The following is a 23,929-nucleotide window of genomic DNA, read 5'->3' on the forward strand; positions in this document are numbered from 1 at the left end:
GAAGACCCCCCCCCCCCAAAAGTGAATTCTTTGCCTTGTCCCTAATGGAAACAAACAAACAACAAACAACTGCGATCTCCCTGCTTGAAGTCAGGGCAGGTGGGAGAACTTTCCTCTCGCATGGGAAGATGAGCTTTTGTCTTCTACTTGGGTTTTCCACAGATTGCCTGAAGCCTACATTAAGAAGCGTAACCTGCTGTATTTGTTTACCAATCCAAAAGTTCACTTCACCCCCAACACACAGAAGCACCTAGAACAATGCTTGAACAAGAATCTGACTTTTCTGTTCTGACACATAAAGTCCATAAAATAAACCACTGCAGTGATTAAGGTGCTCGTGTCAAGAGTTCATAGATACAATGAAAGAGGGGGAAAGGGATGGGGCGTCAACCAGCACAAAGAGCAAAAGCACATTACATAGTATGTACTCATCAGAATGCAACCTATTACTAACCTCACCACTCACTGTGTGCATGAGCATCTGAAGGCTCGTGTGTGTGTGTGTGTGTGTGTGTGTGTGTGTGTGTGTGTGTGTGTGTATGCAAGCGTACACGTGGGTCAGGGGGCAACCTTTGGTGTCATTCTCCCAGGTACCATTCACCTTGTCTTTTTACTAGACTGGGTCTCTTATTGGTCTAGAAGTTGCAGGTAAGCAAGGCAGGCTTCCAACGAGACTGGAATCCACTTGTCTCCACCTCCCCACACTGGGATTACAAGTGTCCACTTCGATGTCTGGCTCTTTAGATGGCTCTGGGGATCCAACCTGGGTCCTGACGCTTGCGCAGCAAACACTTCACCAACTAAACTCTCCCCATGGCTTTCTTCCCCAAACTTTAGGAATGTAATACCTTTCAAACTGCTTTCTGAATGTTTCTGAGCTAGAGGATTCAGACCTAGTAGACAAAGCTTGAGACTAATTCTAGATCTGTTTCCCAAATAGACAAATAAGGCTCATGAGGAAAGAACCTAGACCTCCAGGGTCATAAAATTTGCAAACAAATATACTTGTGGTTTTGGGAACACAGGATCATGGCTTCCTTTGCTCTTCATTTTTCTGCTCATGTTTGACTTTCTACATGCAGAAAAGACAGGTGTCTTTAGAGCTGGCTAAGAAGCAGGTAGACAACAAAAGACTAGAGGTGAGTATTCTCCTGAATGGGACTTGTGTTCATTTCTTTTCTTGTTGCTGGGACAAAAACAATCTCACCAAAGTAACCTAAGGGAAAATTTTACTCTGGATCATGGATCAGGGAGAAGTCTGTCATGGCTGGGAAGTTAAGACAGTAGGCGCTTGAAGCAGCTGGTCACATTGCATCCACAGACAGGAAGCAGAAAAACCAATGATTGCTCTGTTCACCCACTTCAGGATTCCAGCCCAGGGAAAACGTGACACCCACCGTGGGCAGGCCTTCCACTTCAATGGATGCAACGAATACAACCTCCCCTCCCCAGCCAAGTTCAGACATCTGTATGTCAGGTGATGTACAGCTCATTAAACTGACCGCTGAGGTTAGCCACTGCAGGACTTGGCCAGGACTGCCCACTACATTCCGGTACACACACATGTAGAGACATTTGTCCCTGCTTTGGGTATAAGTAGACGAGGAATCAAATCTTGGTGTTTGGTAGCAAATTAGGTACTGAAGGTAGCCTGGCTACTGTCCTGGACCCTCCCAGTGCTTGAACATGTCCAAAGTACCCACACTGCTCTGGCTGCTTGGACAGAAGCCACCCGGCAGTTACAGTGGTGGTAGGTGGTGATGACTCTTCAGGAGGAAGAACACTAAGACTTATACTTCAGACTTCCTCACAGGCTAAGGTGTCAGGTAACATAAGAGCCATGGCTGATGACATGTATGAGACTTGTCTGCTACGGTTACTGTCTTCAAATTCTCTGTATGTCTATGTGTTTATAAACGGATGTGAGTATATATGCATATATGAAGGCCAGAGGACAATTTCTGGCTATCATTTTTCTGACTCTGTTTGTTTGTTTGTTTGTTTATTGAGACAGTGTCTCTCTCCCAAGGAGGCTAGGGTGACTGGTCAGTTAGCCCAGTGATCCTCTTCTCTTTGCTTTGTCAGTTCCGGGGTTACAAGTGCATGGGTTTTTCATCATGTCTCCATGTGGGTTCTGTGGATTGCAAGCCAAGCCTTTTACCAACTGAACCATATCTCTAGCTGTTAAAATTTTTAGTAACCTTAACATTCTTATCTTATTTAGCATTATTCATGTTTATACATATATATCTATGATATGTACTGGGGCACCCAGGTGTGCACATGCCATGCCGCACATGTATGGTGGGCAAAAGACAACGTTCTGGAGTCAGTCTTCCTCTACAGCAGGATCCAGGGATTGAACTCAGGTTGTCAAGAGTTTTGCAGCAAGCAGTTCTACCTGCTGAGCCATCTCATTGGCCCTCTAGTAACTTCTGGACAAGAGGACATGCATTTTTTGTTTTGTACCAAGTTGTGCAGATTATATAGCTCATCCTGAGTGACAGCGTGCCATCTACTGTCTGGCTTCCCTTCCCTGCCGGATGTCCCTTAGTGCTCTTTCCTGCACTTCTTGATAATTTACTTGACCTTGAGTCCCTGTCACAGAGTCTACTGGGAAACTAAACCAGACTGCTGCAAATCTCATTATAATCCTGGAAAACACTAACGAATTAAGCAAAGCTAGCCTGCTGGGGCTGCAGAGATGGCTCAGTGTATATATCATTAAACATAAAAATAAAATCTTAAAAATGAAAGCCACCGTGGCCTGGAGAGATGGGTCAGTAGTTAAGAATGTATACTGGTTTTGAAGAGGACCCAAGTTCAGTTCCTAGCACTTGCATCTGACAGATCACAACCACTCAGTTCCAGAGGATGCAACTCCTTCTCTGGCCTTCCAGGGCACCTACCCTCATAAGCACGGACACCTATACAGGTACATACAAAAAATAAAAAATTATCCTTTTAAAAGACAACTCATGTATTTATTTCATTAAGGTGAATAAAAAAATAGTCCATATAGTTTAGCTGTCACCAAAAAGAAAAGTGAAAATGCCATAGTTATATCATCTGTCAAGACCACATCTAACTGTAATAGCCCCAGGTCTCTCTCTCCCTCTCCCTCCCCCCCTCTCTCCCTCTCCTTCTTCCTCCCCACCCCCCCTCTCTCTCCCTCCCTCCCTCCCTCTTTCTCTGTGTGTGTATGTGTATGTACAGGTGCATATGTATTTTTGTGTTTATGTGGAATCCAGATTATAGCCTTGGGTCATACCTTGGACATCATCAGTCTTGGTTTTTTGAAACAGGGTTTCTCCCTGGTCTGGAGCTTCTCCAGTAGGCTAGTGTACCCTCCAGCATTGGGATTATGAGCATTTGTTACCACGTCTGTCTTTCTATATGGGATCCAGGGACACGTGTCTTGTGTGGCAAGGAATTCTTAGACGGAGCCTTCTCCCCAGCCCCAAAGTGGTTTTATTAGGAGGTAACACTCAGATAAGCTTCTCTCTCACACCACATACTCAGCGCTCAAGAGAATCCAACAGGCAAATATCTCCCTGACTAAGTAGGGCAGTAAACAGTGGCAGAGATGACATTTAAACACTGGCTCCACATGCCATCTGTTTAAAAAGAAATTATTTGTCTTTTTCTAGGATGTCAGGGAGAATAAGTTCACATTATTGAGGAACTACAAAGCAAGGTGATTTCTTGATCATTTACACCGACAGGCCTCTTTACAGGGATAAAGCCTTTGTGGCAGTGCCTAAGGGAAGGAGTGGACAACCCCTAAGTTCCACGCCATCCATGGAAACTGACCTTTCCTTGTAGCCCAATATTGAGGCAAGAGATTGAATGATCCAATCTCCTACTAAATTTAAGTGGGGGGGGAGATGTAAATAAGGATCTTGGTTCAGAATCAGATCAGAGAAGCTCATCAAATCCAGACTCCATTTTCATATCCCCAGAGGGCTCAGCACAATTGCCTGGGATGACTCAAAGCCTAATAAATATTTAGTAACTGAACTGAAATTGGTTTATGGCTGAGCCTTGCGGTCTGAGCACTAGAGAATGAAGGTGACTCACTCCTACCTGTGGAGAAGGTATAGTTCTCCCCATCACTGTCCTCTTGCCAACTGCAAGTCGACAAAGGTGTGAAGCAGCACGGCATGGGACAGCCTGGGGGGAAGAGTATGAGTGGGAAGACGGGGGATGGCTCTGAGTAAGATGCGGTGTGTTGGATTCAGGTGATTCAGTCATTTCATCATCCATTCGGTAAATGTGGTACCCAGGCCTTCTTCCTGACATGTAAGGCTTATGGCCAGAAATGTCCATGGCAAACCCTTTCCATTCTTAAGATAGTCTAGTCTTCTACATAGATGCTGGCCTTCTTGCTGTGAAATAGGAGCAAGGCTATAACATCTCTCCATGGACAGCCTTCATCAAGCAGAAATCCACCTAGGCCTTAGATAACCTTTAGTGACAGTAACTATAATAGCAGAGACCCATGGCTGGGCTCCTGTTAGCACCTGAGATGTTTTCAGCAGTGCTTACACAATCGCTACGCTCTCCATTTGGAAAATGAGGGGGGGAGAGGTTCTGGAAGAGCTGGGGGTTTATTTAAAGCCACAGCATGAGGGTAGACAGCAAGGAGGCACTGGAACCTAGGACTCGTAATGGCGGCACCAGAGCTGTGAGATTGCAAACCAGTGGATGTACTTTTCCAAAGTGCAAAACCCTTAGCGAGGGAGCAGAGCTAACATGACTACTCAGTCAAAGTCTAAGCTGGGGACTCTAATAGATATTTTAAAGCTTCGAGGGTAACCCTAGTTCCTTGGAAAACTCAGTATGTTTAGTCAGACAAACAATAGAGGTCTTCTAGACTAGTCTTCCTCTTTACGGCTGATGGGTCTGAGACAGAGAGGTGAAATGTTTTATATCACACCATAAAATCCATACTTTGACCTCACCATCAACACTAAACGTTGTTTACTGCTTCCTCTTTCCCACATGTCTCCTTATTTTAGCCAAGTCAGCATGTAGCTAATTAGCAGCCAAGCCTGCATGGCCATGATCGCCGTGGCATTATTCACAATGACCACACTAGGGTGTGATGTTTAACCTGGATTGTCAAGGTTATGAGACAGAGGATCACCACGGAAGCAGACCTCTGGGCCTGTCTGTGAGAAAGCTTCTAGATCTGGTTAATTAGGATAGGAAGATCCACTGTGAATGTGTGTATCGCTCTTCCAAGGCTGGGATCCAGGGCTGCATAAAACGGAGAAAGCAAGCCGAGCGTCAACATCTGTCATCCATCTCTCTGCTTCCTGACTGTGGATGCCGCGTGATGACGAGCTGCCTCACGCTCCTGCTGCTATGCCTCCTGACCACAAAGGACTGTACACAGACTACAATATGCAATAAGCCTTTCCTTCTTGTTTTAATCGGGTGTTACGTCTCAGCAACACGTAGAGTAACTAATATAATATTAAACTTGCCTTTCCATCTGAGATTAATGGATAAACATGGGACACATGTCTAAACACACACAGAGACATAATTTAGTCAGTAATAAAGGAGGATGAAAGTATGACATTTGCACGGGAACGTAACAGAACCTATTACGTTATATAAAATAAACCAGACTCAGCAACATGAAATCTAGATTTAAATATACATGAAGGCTCAAGGGAGGTTATCGGAGAGACGAAAGAGACCAGTGGGAAGAGGAAAAGGTACAAAACTAATGGGAGAAGAGAATATTACTGAAGTACGAAACCTATTGGCTTGCTCAATGAATATCTGTTGTATTGGTTCAATATGAAATGTGCCCATAGGCGTATGTGGTCCCCAGCTGGTGGCACACTTTTGAGAAGTTGAGAGGGGGTAGAACCCTGCTGGTACAAGTGTGGCTTGGGGTTGGACCTTGTGAGCGATAGCCCAGTCAAGCTCTGGCTTGACCTTTTCTGCTTCTTGGTTGGCATTGTGTCATGAGCAGCTCTGGACGCTATCCACCTGCTGCAGCTCTGAGCAGACACGATGGACTCTATTCCCTTAGACTGTAAGCCAAAATAAACCCTCCTCCCTAGTGCTTTATCCTTTCAAGTATTTTGACACCATGCTAAGTGACTAATACCTATGCTAATTTAAGAGGGCAAAAATCTGAATAAATTATAGCACCATATCTGAGAAGCGCTGAGAAGTTTTCAATTTCTTTGTGTGTATATGTGGTGTGTACTTCTTTGTATTTGTGTACAGGTGGACTCAGCTGTATGGCTGTGTGTGGAAGTCAGAGGTTGACTTCAAGTGTCTTCCTTTTTTACTTTCTACCTTATTTTTCTGAGACAAGGACTCTCACTGAACCTGAAGTTCGTTGTTTTGGCTAGACTGGCTTGCTGCTAAGCATCTGGGAGCTACTGTTCCCTACGTACTCACCAAAAACCCCACATTGGAGCTACGCACATGACACCTGGGTTTTTACATAACATATATGGATCTGAACTCAGCCCCCCAGGTTGACATGACAAGCATCTTATTTACTGAGCCATCTTTCTGGTCCCGAGAAGTGTTTTTATTATTACTTTAAAACTGTGGTGTGTTTGTGTGTGTGTGTGTGTATCTGTGCATGTGTGTGTGTGTGTGTGTGTGTGTGTGTGTGTGTGCGCGCGCGCGAGCACTGCACATGAGTATAGGTGCTGGCAGAGTCTAGAAGAGAGAGTTGGTCCCTCAAATCTGAAGTGGTCATAAGTCACATGGTGACAGTGTAGGGAACAGAACTTGCATTCTTTGGGAAGCATCACATACTCTTAACCACTGAATCAACCATGTCTCCAGCCCGAAGAGGCTGGATTTCGTTTTTGTTTTAAATAATAACAAATGTCACACAGGAAAGGGAGTGTCCTTAATGCCTGATTGAAACCAGAATTATCTGCACCTGCTTTTAACATAGGAGGGACATTTTGAGAAGTAGGTTAACAGCCAGAGAAGTGACATAGGTCAAAATACAACCTGTTCACTTAGAAATGGGGTAGCAGAGAGTGACTCCAAATATGATCTTGCACAAGCTAGCTGAGTTTCTTCCCAGTGAGTTCTTGCTGAGGGAGCTCAATGCTAAGTTTCAGATGGGCAGAGAGTCACCCGAAAGCATAATTCGCCTCCATCTGGGAGTTGACACAATCGAGTTACAGGCACAGACTGTTTATCAAGGTGGCATGAAAGTCTCTCTTCAAATTCCACCTGCTTTTATAATCAAACAATAACATCTCCCGAGCATAGGACTTTAGCTCTGTGAGGAACATATTGGAAATTGATTCAGTGCTTCTGGCTTGGCTGGGACAATGCTTCATAACCTGTTAACCTCTCAGCTCCTCCTGCCCCTCCCCCTTCCTGAAAAGCTTTTAGCTGCACCAGGGTGGCAGAGCAAAGATAAAGCCAGCATCCTTTTATCTGATCCTGGGCAAAATGAGTGGAGCCGACACTGCGCCAGAGATAAGGTGATGGGTAAACCACGAGTATCCCATTCTACCTTGGGGCTGATGAAAAGAAATTAAGACTGGCATTGATAAGTTACTTTGGGGGGGCATTATCCATTTTCAAAGCATGAGGATTTTTGTTTAGAAGCACTAAGGTCTGGGTTCATGTCTATGAATTATTTAAAAAGTATCCAGTGGATTATTAATAACAATAAGATGAGGACAGAAGTCAGAGGGAGTTGGGCGGGGAGCACTAGGGAGATGGGGGAGCACTAGGGAGATGGGGGAGCACTAGGGAGATGGGGGAGCACTAGGGAGATGGGGGAGCACTAGGGAGATGGGGGAGCACTAGGGAGATGGGGGAGCACTAGGGAGATGGGGGAGCACTAGGAAGATGGGGGAGCACTAGGGAGATGGGGTGGAGAACTGGAGGGAGAAAATGGTTGGTAGCTGTGATTAAGGTACATAGCATAAATGTACGAAAAGTTTAAAGAGTAAAAAGTATTTTTAAAGAGTTTAAAAACATTTAGGATCACCTATGTGAAAAACGAGCCCATTGTTTGTTTGACGATGTCTGGATAGCTAGTGACAGGAAATAAATGATGACCTGCTGTGGTCATAGCAATAGTAGGAAGCATTATGCTGTGGTGTAAAATAATAAGGTAGCTGAGGATGCAGCTCCCTAGACGGAGGGTTTGTTTGCCTAATATTCAGGAGGCCCTAGTTGGATTTTATCCCCAGCACCATGTATACAGCGTACACAGACCGCACATGCCTGTAAACCCAGAACTCAGTAGGCAGGGGCAAGAAGGACCCGGACTTCAGGGTTCTCTGTACTAGTTACACAAAGAGTTTGAGGCCAGCCAGAGTTACATAAGATTCGGTCTCCATAAAGTATGAAATAAAAATGAACAACAACAATAACTGGAAACCAACAAGGTAGATCTATATGAAGTCATGTGGCGAAGTGTCTGCAATGAATTGGTTTTTTAAAAGTTGTGCTGTAGCACATTTTCAAAGGTTCCTAGATCAGCTCTGCATTACAATGGATCACTGAAAAATTCTCAATTTTTATTTCTGATGCATGTCCATTGCTGAAGCCAAAAGAATCCCTGTTTCTATCTCTTTTCTCAGTCACATGTCATTAGTAACTCAATTTTTACCTCTGCCTTTTGTCAGCGTTCTCACCTGATTTGTTCTAGCAATTGCCTCTTGGATTCAGCTAAAGCTAAAGCATTTTTAGAACAGTGTAGACTTCATATTTACATTGCTAGGAATCCTTTTAGTTTATTTAGTGTGTATGGGTTGGCAGGGTCCAGTGTGTATATGGATGTATGAGTGGGTATTGCTATGTGCACGTATGTGCAGATTCAGGAGTGCCTAAGGACTCTACACACATGTTCATCCATGCACATGTGATTACATACAGTCATACACACATACTCACAAGTACACACATAAATATTATCTCATATACATACATACACACAAAAGAAATTTCTACTCTTGTTCAAACCCCTGAAACTTAGCGCTTCTTAGTTACTTCCTGTATTTCTGGTCAGAGAAATACAGCCTTGGAGTTAACCCAAAATGTGATCTGCAAAATCCAGATGATAAGATCCACTGTGGTCAACTATGGCTAAGTGTGCTCTATTTGGGGCTTGATATAATCTGGCAAGTGTGGTTGCCCGGCTTCTTATTCTTGATTCAAGCAAAGCCATTGGAAGAGCCTATGGGACGGACCTTACTCTCTTCTCACAACCACAGTTGTAATAACATGGGCACTCAGCCAAGCCCTTTCTCCTCTGCTGGGTGAGGATGCTGCTGCAGTGACTCTCCTTTGCCTGAGCGTGGTGGAGTTACCTCTGCAATAAGAATCATCCATCCTGTGCCTCCTCTATCCCTTCTGCCTTCCCCGACCTGTGCACTGGGCTGCCGAGTAGGCTAGGTGTTGTGTGGATGGATGACCAGGGTACAGGTATCGGTCTATGTCACAGGCAAAATGTCTAAGCTGTCTCAAGTTTACTATTATTGGGCTCAACATAGTTTTGTTTCACTTCTAAGTTTTATGGCAGAAGTAAGTTTATGCAAAAATATCCCTTTTCTTATGTAAGGTGGGCTTGATCGTTTTCTCTCTTCCTTATCGTGTCACTTGCCTAAACAAACACTTTGAATGTCTCAGACCTATAGCCCCCAGGAACTGCTCTTAACTAGAGGTAAATATGGAGTATAATGAAAATACCTGATATGAAAGAGTCCTGCTTAATCTGGTTCTATGGTGACATAATTTATATTTCCATATTAACTAAAGTCTTGGAGAGGGCAGGAATAAGAGGATCACACCCTGGGAAACTGGAAATGCACAGGTTTATGGAGGAAAGGCACTCAAAGGGACTTCTGATCTCCTCCTAGTCTATAAATTAGCCCAAACTTGGGACGGAGGGAAGAGGAGGTAGCATATTGGGCTATAGAAATCCCTTGACGGCAATAGCAGCTCTTGGGATAGCAAAGAGAACTCTCTGAACACTCTCCAACCTTCATACCACGCCTCTAAGGCTCAGGGATAATGACGGAGAAGGGAATGGAAAGAACACAAGAGCCGGAAAACAGGGAGACAGCCTGTGAAATGTTGTCTTCTGGGCGTGACACAACCATGACTAACACAATCTCACAGCAGCTGTGGCTGCCTGCACAAGGTAACCATGGATCAGGGAGGAGCATAAGGAGCTCTTCTCTTCCCTGCTGAACTATTGGATGTTGATGGATACCAGGGAACGGGCAGTCATTGTCATCAGGTATATATACCCAATAGAGAGCCCATCAGCCGGAATGGCTAGTTCCAAGCCTCTGGGTACACAGAAGGCCTTGATCTAAATCAGTTGGTCAGAAAACAAAACAAAAAGACATAAGGGAGGAGGGGATGGGAGAGGAGAGGGTGAGAACAACCAGAGTGTCTTATATAGGCGTATGGAATTGTCAAGTAGCATATGTAATGAAATATTACAAGTGCAAGCTCCAAGACAATGCGCTATGGCCATCCAGAGAAAGCTGCACTGCTGGAGTGGGACCGTGTCCTCTGTCTTGTCATGCTGGTACTGGAAAGCCTCTACAGAAGAGACCAGAAGCACTCTTAGGATGCTGGAGAGCTTAGATGGGGCTCATGTAACCTTCATCCAATGAGGTGGGTGTTGTTATGTGCACATGTGTGAGGACATTAGACAGCTGTCCTTTCTATGTCTTATAGATTTGTGGCTACCACTAGATTCTATATGACTTTTTCCTTCAAATCCTCAAAATATCTTTGGGGTTTTGTTTGTCTGTTAGTTTGTTTTTGTTTATTTATTTAAGAATTTCTGGATCCTGTGTCTTTACTTGGGGAATTTTCAAACATTTTTATTACACCTAGCTAGTTATGCATTACATTTGTTCGTTCATTTGCTTGTTTGTTTAGTTAGCTAGTTGCATGAATGTGTGGAAGTCAAAGGAGAGCTTGTGGGACTCTACTTTCTTCTTCTATTATGGGGCCAGGTATTGTATCTGAGTCAATAGGGTTGGTGGCAAGTGCCATCCACTGAGCTACCTTGCAATTGTGGGAATTATTTTTAACATTTATTACTGACTGATATATTTTCTTTCTTTATGTATGCTTGTGTGTTCATGTCAGGGTACATGTGTGGGTGCTCATGGGTAGGCATGTGTGTGAAGGCCAGAGTTCAACTTCTGTTCTTATTTCCTAGGTGATACATGTCTTTTTTCTTTTTCTTTTTTCTTTTCTTTTTTTTTTAAAGACAGGGTCTTTCATTGGACTGGAGGCCACCACGTAGGCTAGGTTGGCTGTTCAGTGAGCCCAGAGATCTACAGGTCCCGACCCCACTTTCCTTGCGATGAGATAGAAGCATGCACTACCAAACCCAGGTTTTTTTTCAACATAGGTTCTGGAAGTAAACCCAGGTCCTCATGCTTGCAAAGCAAGAACTTTATCAATTACACTCTCTCTCTCCCCACTGGTTGGTAATTTCAACATAAGACAGCAGTATTCCAGTTCTTTGAGAGTGTTTAACATTAGCAGACAATTAGGCTAATGTATAGGATCGATCTGTCATTGTTTAAAAGGTAGGAAAGAAACCATTTATGCTGGAGCGTCTATTAAATTAGGCAAGCTATTTTCCTGCTGCTCATTAACACAAAGTCTAACATTTACTAGGAATATTTTAAAGAAAAAATATCTAGTGCTTTTATTTTACTTAATTTTCAAAATTCCACACAGATATTTTCACTTCTACTTATGCATATGTGTGCATGCCTATGTGAGTGTATGCTTGTGGGCAAGCAGTACTCAAAATAGCAAGAAGTCAGCTCCCCTGCAGTGGGAATTACAGGTGGACCTGAGTTGTTCAATGTGGGTGCTGGCAGTTGAACTCCAGTCCTCTGTGAGAACAGCATGCCCTCTTAAGCTCCGGGCTATTGCTTAATTTATAAATCTTGCATTTCAATTTAGATCCAGTTTCGTTAACAATACTTTGTTTTCTATTCAACTCATGGCATTTGACTAAACCAACACAGTCGCCCTGCGGTCACTGACAGAAACACATACTTTCAGGTCATCATTCCTTGTCTATTTTTCTCTGTTGGAAAGGTGTTTGTTGATATTTGTTTGGAAGAGTCAGAGACTGTTCAGGTACTGTAACTGAAAATATTATATCATGGCTATAAAATACTGCAAAATATATGATGATAATAGTGTGCTTAGGAAAATCAGCATGGGAGAATATATATATATATTCTCAGTCCCTGTGATGGGATAAAGGAAAAGGAATAAACATTAGTGACTCTCATCTAGTCTCAGACAGGGAGAACCTTTAAAATATTCCTACTGATGGCTAGCTCATAGTTAGTATCAAACCTTTCCCTCTGCTACTTCAGAAGGCAGAGATTAGAAAGGAATGTGTGCACTTTCCCAGCATCCTTTGCACCGAGGGTTGGGTGTATGATCTATTTCCCTGTGACACTGTATTAGATAGTGCCTACAAGGAACCTGGAAGCTTCTACTATTTCCCATACTTTCTGTTTCCATGGAAATAGAATGCTTAGAGTGGCAGGACTAAGTTTGCAACCTGTAGGCAAGGGGTTTGAAAACCGGAAACCTCCACAGTATTGTTGATGGCATAGGGACATAAAATTCAAGAAGGCAGCAAGAGTAAAACCTGATCTAATCTCTCAAATAATAAATGTCACCTATTTCAGGAAATAAAAAAAATGCAAGAAGAGGGGCAGCATGTAACATTACTTGTGTGCACACACATATGTGTGTGCATGTGTGTTTGTGTTGTTCCTGCTTCTTCTTTTCCCTGCTTTTGCTTTTGTTGTTGTTGTTGTTGTTGTTATCTTATTTTGAGACTCAGGTGGGTCTCATACAACCCAAGCTGACCTTGAACTCGCTATGTTGCAAAAAAGGACCTTGACTGCAGCACTGTGCATGGTTTATTCAGCGCTAGAGACGAAGACAATGCTTTCTGTCTACTGGGCAGACACTGTTCACAACTGAACTACCCTCCCAGTCCTTCTTCCTTAGTCTCAGTTTTGTAGTGATGGGGATTGACCCTAGAGCCTTGAGCACATTTGGCACGTGCTCTGTTATAGAACTGAATCTTTTGCCTGTTATGATTATTTTTTTTTTACAGGTCCAAGAACTTCATTAGGGGGAAAAGGAGACTCAGCCAGGCTTTACAGACTAGCATGCTTTGAAGGCTGTTAAACAATATTTAACTCGCACATGAGCTAACTATGCTGAACTGGTACCAATTAAATCCCTTCACACTGACAACCATAATAAAAGGATGTCTTGGAATAATAATCTGATTCAGACTACACTCATTCAGCTGTTTGTGAAGACTTTTATATTCCTAATTACAAATGAAAAGAATAATAATTGTGTGCTGGTCTCATTAAGCTGAATGGGGACAACAACACTCCAAGACACACAATAAATTATAGTTTGCTGGAGACGGCTGGGGATGCTGGGAAAAATATGGCATACAGAGCTGGGGGTGCTGGGAGTTGGCTGCTAAGGGCATCCTGGTGAAAGCAATGCATGCAAAGGCTATTGGATGCTAGCCCTACTCAAGGGCGTCACGTCTTAGGACTTACTATTCCCTTGCGATGGTTACTGCTGACTGATAACTTGACAGGATCTAGAATCACCTGGGAGCCCAAGCTTCTGAGCACGCTCCTGGAGGGTTGTTTGAGGATGTTAACTGATGTAGAGACCCAACTTAGCTGTGGGTGGCATTAACCTTTGGGCAGGAGATTCTGGACTGCTCAGGACGGAAGAAAGAAGCTGAGGAGCTGAGCATTAGCATGCATACAGTCAGCTCTCCTACATTTGATGGTAGATACACTGGGATCAGCTGCCTCAATCTCCTGCTGCTGAGTCTTCACGCCATGATGGACTGTATCCTCTAACCCCGAGCCAGAATACACCCTTTGCCCCTTAAGTTGCTTTTGTTAGTGTGTTTTAGCTGAGCGAAAAGAAAAGCTAAGACACTGGTCAGGCTGCTACTCCTAGAGCAATCCATTCCATCATTGCGTGTCACGGTGCGTAATCAGCACATGCATGTTCATAGCCATTGGTGTCTCCTGAAGAACACTGAATGCTACCAATTACTTCTTCAGTCTCCTCACACAGCGGAAAGTCACAGAAATTTCCTCGTGATCTCCTAACAGGTGCTGAAACAGGGCATTTGAATCCCAATTCACTGGGCACATTTTTTTTCTTTTATATCTGGTGGTGTGTACAACTTTCAGAAATACAACTGGGCTGGCTCTAGCGTGGTAGAGCTTTCAGGGAGTTGGGAGCAGGTAGCTAACCATTGTGTCCCTTGGGATTCGTTTTTAACCTCAGCCAGCTGAATCAGGTTTCCTGAATAATTATAATTTCTTTCTTTATTAAGAAAGAAACCCCTAACAAGTTGAAGTAAATTCAGGTCTATCTATATTTAGGAGTTTTTATAGAAATAATGAAGAGAAAATTGTGCTGAAGGTTTTGGCAAGTGAATTTACTTATTTTATTCGTTTCTTGTAATGGTTAGTGTTAATTTTCAACTTGACAAAAATCACCTGGGAAGACCAGTCTCTGGTTATACCCGGGGAGGGGGCAGTATATTGATTACTTTACTTGATGTGGAAAGATCGGCCTTATTTGCGGGCTGGATCATTCAGTGGGCATTCCTACACTCTATGAATGGAAAAGTGGAGAGGGGTGGGGGGGGAGCACACCCGCATTCATTATGTTCATCTTGGGATATAACAACCAACTGTTTCCAGGGGCTGCTGCTGGGACTCCCCCACAGTGATGGACTGCACCTCTGACCTGTGAGCTCTATAAAATAAACCCTTTCCCTCTTATGTTGTGCTTATGATAAAATATGTCAGAATATTTTATCATAGCAGCAGGCAAGAAACTAAGACAGTTTTGTATGTGAAGTGTCAGAGTTTTAAAAATGTCCCATTTCAGAAAGCCGCCGCCCTGTCTTTTTAAACAGTAGACTCCTGCATTAGTTGTGTCTTGAGATCACCTTATAAAGGGATATTCTAAGAGTTGATTCTCTCCTTAGGATGATAAGCATTAGTTCCCAGTGTCACCTCCATTTACGTACCAGAAGCACACACTCCACTTCAGCTCAGACTCTACTCCTTTGCAAACACCCATGTTTTCTCCACAGTGTGGCACAGAGACCCCGGAAACAGTGTGGCTTCCTGTTTCTACTTGCTTTCCTTTTGTGGTACTTGGCATCAAATCCTGGGCCTTGTCACTGACAAGCAAGGACTCCATCAATGACGCTAGCCCCAAGCCCAGGCCCAATCTACTTGTTTGAGTTTTAGCATTCGTGATGGTTTATACTATCGGCTTGACAGGATCTATCATCACCACAGAGACAAGGTCTGAGCATGTCCTCTCGATCAGACTAGGCTCTGGGCATGCACATAAGAGATTATCGAAGAGTAGGTTAAATAAGGTGACAGGATCCACCTTAAAATGGGCAGCACCATCCTATGGGGTTCAGACTGAATACAATGGAGACAGAGAGCTGAGGACCAGCATTCAATCTCTCTGCTTCCTGACTGTGGATGTCAGATGAGCAGTTGCCTCACATTCTTGCTGCCACACCCTGCCCACCCTGATGGACCTGTGACCTGTGAGCCAGAATGAAACCCTTTCTCCTGAAGTTGCTTTTATTAGTCATTATGATTACAGCAACAGGAAAAGTCATTAATATAACATCTAACCTCTTTGAGAAAAAAGTTCCACCTCATATGCCACAGGGCAGTGGTTCTCAACCTTCCCAATGCTACGATCCTTTTTGTTTGTTTGTTTGTTTTTTGTTTTTTCGAAACACGGTTTCTCTGTGTCGCCCTGACTATCCTGGAACTCACTCTGTAGACCAGGCTAGCCTCGAACTCAGAAATCCACTTGCCTATGCCTCCCAAGTTCTGGGATTAAAGGTGTGCACCACCACTGCCTGGCTACAATCCTTTAATATAGTTCCTCATTTTGTGGAGATCCCCAACCATAAAATTCTTTCATTGCTACCTTAAAACCATAATTTTGCTACTGTTATGAATCATAATGTAGATATGTATATATCATTTCAACCCTGAAGGGGTTGCCACCCACAGGTTGAGAACTGTTGCAGTCATGGGCCAAATAAGACAAGGCCTCTAGAAATGTACCAAGAGAATGCATCAAAGTAAGAGACAATCAAGCAACATATGGACGTTTACCTATCACGTGGCTCTGCAGCGCAGTATCAGCAACTCTGTCTTCTTCATCTTCTCGTACATCTTCACAGACCTCTGCCCCCTGCGGCAAGAAGATACTAGAAGTTTTTAATTCATTATTCTACAACAATCTTTTGCAATCTTCATAATACTAGCAATTCTATAATAAGAGTGTTGAATGTATACACCTGTGTGGAAATATAATGTGTGTGTGTGTGTGTGTGTGTGTGTGTGTGTGTGTGTATACTTTATTCTACTTTGCCTTTATTATCTGGCTTCATTACAGGTTTTAATTAAGAGAGCCCATTTCCAGAATTACAACCCCCAGCTCTGAACTGCGGGACTCACAGGGTCCCTGGTTCTATGTGTGATTTTTAAGATTAACGGCTTTGGTTTTAAAACTTTATAATGGAGTCATTCACACCAGGGTATTAGGAAACGTTAAAGTCTACGGGGCTATAACTCCTCGTGAGTCACAGACTCTTGCTATAAGTTATTTTAATAAGAATAAGGGACTATTCTTGAATCATGTTTAGGTCTCGTGACCCTTTCCTAGAATATAACTCTCTCTAAGAAAGTGTCTTTTCTTTTTTCTTTTTCTTTTTTCCATCCTTTCCCTAATGGAACAAGAAGACTGTGTTGTGCACTCAGTGAACTAGACTGGCAAGACACATTTGCAAGTGTCATGTTAAAAACATTTCTTCCTGTCTGGGGATGTTGATCAGTTGGTAGAGGGCTTACCTAGCATGCGTGAAGCCCTTGGTTCAACCCCTAGCTCCACATAAACCAGGCCTGATGGCATATTCATAAAATCCTAGCCCCTCATAAGGTAGAGGCATGACCATAAAAGTTCAAGGTCATCCTCAGCTACATAATGAATTTGAGCCCAGCCTAAGCTATAGGTGACCCTGCCTGAAAAAAAAAAAAAAGTTCTTTGTCCCTTCAAGCTGAAAGACTCCAGTTCCAGATGGCAATGCCTCAGAAGGAATGTTAGAGAGAGTCCCATCAAGTCTTGTTATCTTGTAGATGGAGATTCTGAGGGTCCGACCTTCCTCAAGCTCAGCATACATGTCTTCAGTAGAAACACCAGCTTTCTAATTTAACAGTGGGGTACCATGGACATCAACAACACCAATCATAAAAGCAGCTGACTGGTTTAGGGAGCTGGATCACTCAGTAAGGTGCTTGACATAAAATCATGATGGCTTGGGTTTGATCCCTCAGCACCCCATGTGAAAAAGCCGTGTGTGCTGGTACAGGGTTTTGACATGTAACTCCATCGCCAAGGAAATGAAACAGGAAGATCCCAGGGGCTCACTGCCCAACCACCCTACACCAGTCAAAGATCCTGTCTTTAGAACAATGCAAAGTCCCTAAGGAGGGACAACTAAGGTTGACCTCTTGCCTTTATAGCATGCTTACACACAATGCATGTGGCTCTTCCTCCCTAGAACACACAAATAAACAAAACTAGCCAACACTTGCACTGGCGGTGCCAGGAGCTGGGCAATAGCTTTACACATAGGCCTGACATGCTTGACCTGATGCTAGGGAATGGTGTTGCCCCCAACACTCCTGCGTTCAGAAAGGAAGAACCCTGAGACGGCAGGGATGATACATCTTTATCAAAATGGAGGAGCTAAGATTTGAACTAGGAAAGCCAGACTGTAGGCTGGCATCCATTTACAGGGATCTTCATGGTTCTCAGACTTCTATGCCATTACATCTGTGTGGACATGGTCTCAATATCAAGGTCCTCAAGGAAAGGCCAACCCCGCAACAGCTCCTATAAGCTATATCACAGCTGGTCACTTGGCCAGCCGACAACTACAGCAGGAACAACGCGATGCTGCTGGGGGATCTGCCCCGGAGCTCAGGCTGAATATGATATAAACATTATCTTACACCCAAATCACCATCTGTTTGCATGCTGGACTGGGGGCTAGATTTAGCTTTCTCCTTTTTTTTCCCTTCCTAGTTTTCAACATTTATTGGGATAAAAACAACTATTTACACTTTATGACTACGGTACATACAGCTCCTGGGTTCACCCAAGGCTTACTGTAATGGTAGTGGTTATGGATCTGAAAGGTCTTCTTGTTGAAGTACAAGCTGAGGGAAGCGTAGTATCAGAGAATGACATATTCTACTTCTCTACACAAACAGATTTTAAGGCACAGTGAGGATATATTATTCAAAACTATTTGCGTATGGAAATCAGGGACAGACTTTATTTTGGCAACAGATTCTCTTCCTAATTATATTTTCATAGGCTCCAGTCTAAATTAATTTTCACTCTGGATCATGCAGCAGGTGGGATGTGGGAACATTCCTGGGAGGTGAGAAAACTCTTGGTCAAGATGGGGAATTTGCCAAAGATAGTGCAAGGTGGGCTTTTGGCTAACAACTGTAGGCAATGATTCTGGTTTCAATGAGTTTCTTCTTTGTATCAGTGTTAGTGTTAGAGTTTGTGTGTGTGTGTGTGTGTGTGTGTGTGTGTTTGTGTGTGTGTGTGTGTGTGTGCATGCGTGCACATACATGTGAATGCATGTATCCTCATGCATGGAAGAAGTACAAATGTCATATGTGGAGGCCAGAGGTCAACCTCAGGAGTTCAGGTGCCCTTCCTCAGGTGCTAACCACCCTTTTATTTTTTTATGATAGGGTCTCTCAGTGGCCTGGAGTTTACGGACTAGGCTAGGCTGGCCAGCGAGCTGCCTCTACCTTCCCAGTGTTGGGATTACGGGTGCATGCTACCATGCCTTAGGTATCTTATGTGGGTTATGGAGATTGAACTTGGGTCTTTGAGCAAGTTACGAGCTGAGCTACCTTTCAGGTCCCAAGTGTTAGCATCTTCATCTTCCAATTATGTATCTTTAACCCATGTCGATTGTGGAGGTCAAAAGGTGCTTTACATATCAGCTTGCCACTAAATGTCTGGGGCCACTAAATGTGGATCAGTTAGCCTTCATCATGACTAACTTGAACTATCAGAAGGGCAGGAGGAAACGAGTTTTCAAAAGTCATACTAGGCAAGAGTAAGACTACAACCTACTATGACAGACAGAGACATGTGATTTCTCAACTTAACTCTATATTTAGGGAACTCCTCGTTTGGAATTCTGTACATCCATCCTCTCTGAATGACTCTAACTCTATGGGCTTCTGAAGCAAATACCATTTTTTTTTAATACTAAAATCAACTCAAGGGCCAAGAAGAATGTCTTGTCATGAAAGTGTGAGGGAGAGTGAGGGAGAGGCAGAGGGCGAGGGGAAGATAACCAAAAGACCATGATTCTGGGATGGAAAATGAGTGAGCTGATAGCTTGGTTATTTCATGTCTTAGAAAACTTAGCAAAAGGAAGGCTGCTTATTTGCATCAAAACAACATTTGGAATGGAATCATTCAATTAACGATGCTGAAATTATTACATTTTGTAGGACTTAATAAGATGATAACCATTTGTGTAATTATGGTAGTATTTTTGGCTATTTCATCTCTGCAGTCCCATCTTAATGGGATGGTATTTGATGATTTTTTTTTATTAGCAGATATGACTTCCCTCAGAAGAGGTGACACTTGGGAGAGAGAATGGTATCATTTATATTAACACACAGCATTAAAATGGGCATCTCCCTCCTATGCCACATGGAGGTGTGTCGTTCCCTTTAACTTGGTTAATGATTTTTATTTTTGTCTTGAGGCCTGGAGCTGTCTTTCTTTAAGATTGTTATTCAGAAAATAATCTCCACTCATAGGAAGGAACAACTTGAAGCTGACAGCATGCAGAGCACACCCAGGCGAATCTTTCTAGGGGGGGGTCTTCCCAACCCTACGTTTAAACACATAAAACCATTCCAAGCACCAAGTAACATGGCCACTGGTCTAAATTACACACAAAAAAAATTAGAGCTAAGTGGCCTACAAATGATGGCAGATGTGGGGACGCAAGCCTTTAATTAAAGTTCTGTAGAGAGAAACGGATTTATTTTATGGTAAAGCATTGCTGGTACTTTTCCACATTTTATCTTAACCATACTAAAAAGGAATATGCAGTTACTGGTGAGTTAAGTGATTTGAGACATAAAGGGATTTGAGGTATATGTAAAACACATATGGAAACAATCTTTCTATGATGATTACCAGCAGTCCTTAGTTTCAATTGTCAGCTTGACCCAACCTAGAATCATCTGGAAGGAGAGTCTCAGTGTGGGGTTATTAACACTGGATTGGCCTGTGGTGTGTCTGTGGGGATTGTCTTAACAAAGATAACTTAGATAGGAAGATGGAGTCCACTGTGGGCAGTACCATTATCTAGGCCGTGGGTACCAAACTGTATAAGAGTGGAGGAATTAAGCTGAGCATAAGCAGGCAATCAAGAAAGCACACACGGATTCATTTCTCTTGGCCCTCACCCACAGATGTGATGTGCCTAGCTGTCTGAAGTTTCTGCCTCAACTTCCTTCCAAAACAGTGGAAACAGTGGCCTATGATCTGGAATTGTGAGCTACAATAAGCCCATTCTCCACTAAGTTACCTTTTTGTCAGAATATTTTATCACAGCCCCTGGAAGGAAATAAATCACCAAATATTAAAATGGTTTTAAAAATGTCTTGGGCTCTTGGGAATAAATATAATTTTATTGTCTGAAGACCTAAGCCTGGTAGCACATTGTGTTAAGAAGTTTGAGAGAAGTGCTTTCAGGGTTTAGATTGTATGTCAGGGGTAGGTAGGTTCTTTGTCTAGTGTGTGTGTGTGTGTGTGTGTGTGTGTGTGTGTGTGTGTGTTCCCAGATTCAACACCAAGCACTGCCTGGCAAAAAGAAGAAAACCCTTGACTTAGCGTTGCCTTGACAATGAGGTACTGTTTGCATTCAGGATGATGCTGAGACATCAATGATGTTATCTATCACTATTGTTTCCAACTAAACAACTACCATAAGGAAATTCCCTCGAAACATACTTTAAAATAAGCAGACGGCAAATTTACCTTGAGCCCCGGGGAAAGAGAATTCCCTTAAACTCTGAATTTTAAAAGGTTCAAGGGTATTCACAATAATGAGCAATGGTATAAGAATGCATTTTGTTTTGCATCTAATCTCCTACCTGAAATGATAATGCATGATAAATATGCTTTCTCTGCTATTTCTTACTATCTCAAAGGACACAGAAGCACAGTCCTCCTGAACTCAGTAATCTTAGCCCAATTCACAAAAGTGAGGAAACAAATAACAACATTAGAGTTTTTAAAAAAAATGGAGCTGGGGAGATGGCTCGGCAGGCAGGAGTGCTTGCTCTATGGGTATACTGACCAGAGTTCAGATTCTCGGAACCCACCAACACACAGATATGGCAGGATGAACTTGCAAAGCCAGTGTGCCTGAGACAATATAGGAGGCGGACACAGGGGAATTCCCAGAAGCTAGCCTAGCCTATACAACAGCAAACAGGAGACCCTGCCTAAAACAAGATGGAAGCTGAGGTCCAACATCCGAATCCACACGGACACGTTCACAGCTGGTCATCTATCCAGGTTAATAGTACTTCTTTATACTGAAAGCCTTCCCAGTGTGAGTGATTTCCTCTCTCAGCTAAGGAGAAAAATTAGCATATCCCTATTGATCCTGTAAACTTGGGTCGGTTAGGTAATCCGTGTACTTCGCAGGAAACTGTGAGAGTGTTTCTTGCAGATATAGTGGGAAGAGCAGAGGTTCTTTCTCTTATCCCGTGGAAGACTTCAGATGACGAAGGGAAGCATGTTAAATTACTTTAGCATTAGGCTGTAATAAGAAAGCAAAAATGAAATTGTAAAAGTTCAACATAGGCTCTTTTTTGTTTTTCTGGTCCTTCTGTACAGTGAAGATATACCCTAAGCTGTCAGAGTCATATTAAATGGGGCATAGTTAAATGGAGTGCCTGTGATAAGGGGCTCGGCTGGGCTATCAAAGCCTTCCATCAGTAGGATTGAATTTCCAGCATATTGCACGCTTCTCCACGCTCCTTCTCCCTTTTTCCTTTCAGTGACACTACAAGGGCAGCTTCAGATATGCTTATAATTTGTGGTTTTATAATGCAAGGGACATCCATGTTTTCAAAGATGTATGATGTCATATGAGCCAAGAGCTAAAATGGGGTGGGGGGGGCAGGGAGAAACCTTGCAATGAAGAGAGTCAGCTTGAAAGAAAGATCTTAGAGCACTCGAGTCCAGTCCTATCCGAGGAGAAACATTTCCAACGTGTGTTTGTCTTAGATGTGTTTGTGAAACCCCACCCTGAGGATGGCGCCTCTTCATCGGCTTGTGAACACCAATCAGGATTGCTGTTACAATCTGTTCTCTTCAAGCACCCAACTCCCCCCTAGGTGCCGTCACCTCTCATTTCAAACTGTTCCTCAGAAATGGGCTAGTATATCTTGCATCTCTTACTCTATTAAAGTATGAAGATACAGAAAGAATACTTTCTCTGTTGTGTACACAGGTGCATATTTGTAGTAGGGACACATGCATGTGTGCAGCCAGATCTCAATGTTACCTGTCTTCCTCAAGCACTTTCCAGTTTATGGTGTGCTTGTTGGGGGGTGGGGGGGGTGTATGTGTAAGTTTGTGTGTGTGGACGTGCGCATGCACACATGGTTGCACATTCATGTAAGACAGATAATGATGTCAGATGTTTTCCTTAATCAGTCTCCTCCTTACTGATTGAGAGAAGGTCTCTGAGTGAACCTGGAGCTCACTGAAGGCGGTAGATTTGGTGACCAGTGGTCTGGAGAGGAAGAGAGCCTTCTGCCTCTACCTCCTCAGTGCTTGAATTTATAGTAGCATGCCACCCTGACTAGATTTTTACTTCAGTACTAGGGAATCCAAACTCAGATTGTCATGCTTGCATGGCAAAAACTATCTCCCCAGATAAAATAATTTTATATTGAAAATATTTTGTTCTTTTAAGTACTTTATGTGGCTCACTACTCTCTGCCTATGTAGTATTACATGTTATGTACAGCTTCCATAAAAAATAAACAGCCCCTAAAACATCAATATAGCCGATATGTTCTTAGCTCATCTGGCATTTTCATATCTCCAACCCCATTCCTCTTTTGTTGCTGTGGAGGCTAGCATCATTATCAAAACAAAATTCTAGCACTGGGTATCATTCTAAGATGATCTTGGTAGCAACCCTTTCTGGCAATGTACAGAGATTGTAGCATTGTCTGAAAATAGACCCAACTTGAACAGTATTCCCAGAGGGAACCACACCCACACAAGGCCTAGCCGCCACCACCAGCAGTTGTCACCTGTGTTTCTCTCTTCTTTAAAAAACTCTTCTCTCTGCTTACGAAGATGGCTCAGTAGCTAAAATGCTTGGCATCTAAGGGTGAGGACCTGAGTTTAGATGCCCAGTATCCATATAAAGATGAGCATAATACTGTATGTCTGTAACCTCAGTGAGATTCGGTGGGGCACAGATACAGGAGAACCATGGAACTGTGAAGGGCAGCTAGCTTGCTCTATGCAGCCATGAACAGAAGATCCCGTTTCAAGCATAGTGGACGGGAGGAATGACAGTGGAGGTTGTCCTCTGACCTCCACACATGGGTTAGCATATGAGACATTGCCATTCACATATAAATGTACACAGAGGAGGAGAGGAAAGAGTGGGGAAGAGAGGGGAAAGGGAGAAGGAAGAGAG

At 43.2% G+C, this 23,929-nt stretch overlaps 1 protein-coding gene across 9 annotated transcripts in view; it reads right to left on the reverse strand.

The window, feature by feature from the left end:
• Nckap5 (NCK associated protein 5) overlaps positions 1-23,929 on the reverse strand; it is a 903,226-nt gene that overhangs the window by 86,664 nt on the left and 792,633 nt on the right. For all 9 annotated transcript variants that reach the window (XM_031380937.1, XM_031380939.1, XM_031380935.1 and 6 more), the window contains one exon: positions 16,248-16,326. In XM_031380937.1, coding sequence (XP_031236797.1) covers positions 16,248-16,326 — 79 coding nt within the window. The remainder of the gene's footprint in view (positions 1-16,247; positions 16,327-23,929) is intronic.

Source organism: Mastomys coucha, unplaced genomic scaffold (assembly GCF_008632895.1).
Source record: "Mastomys coucha isolate ucsf_1 unplaced genomic scaffold, UCSF_Mcou_1 pScaffold1, whole genome shotgun sequence".
NCBI lineage: Eukaryota > Metazoa > Chordata > Mammalia > Rodentia > Muridae > Mastomys > Mastomys coucha.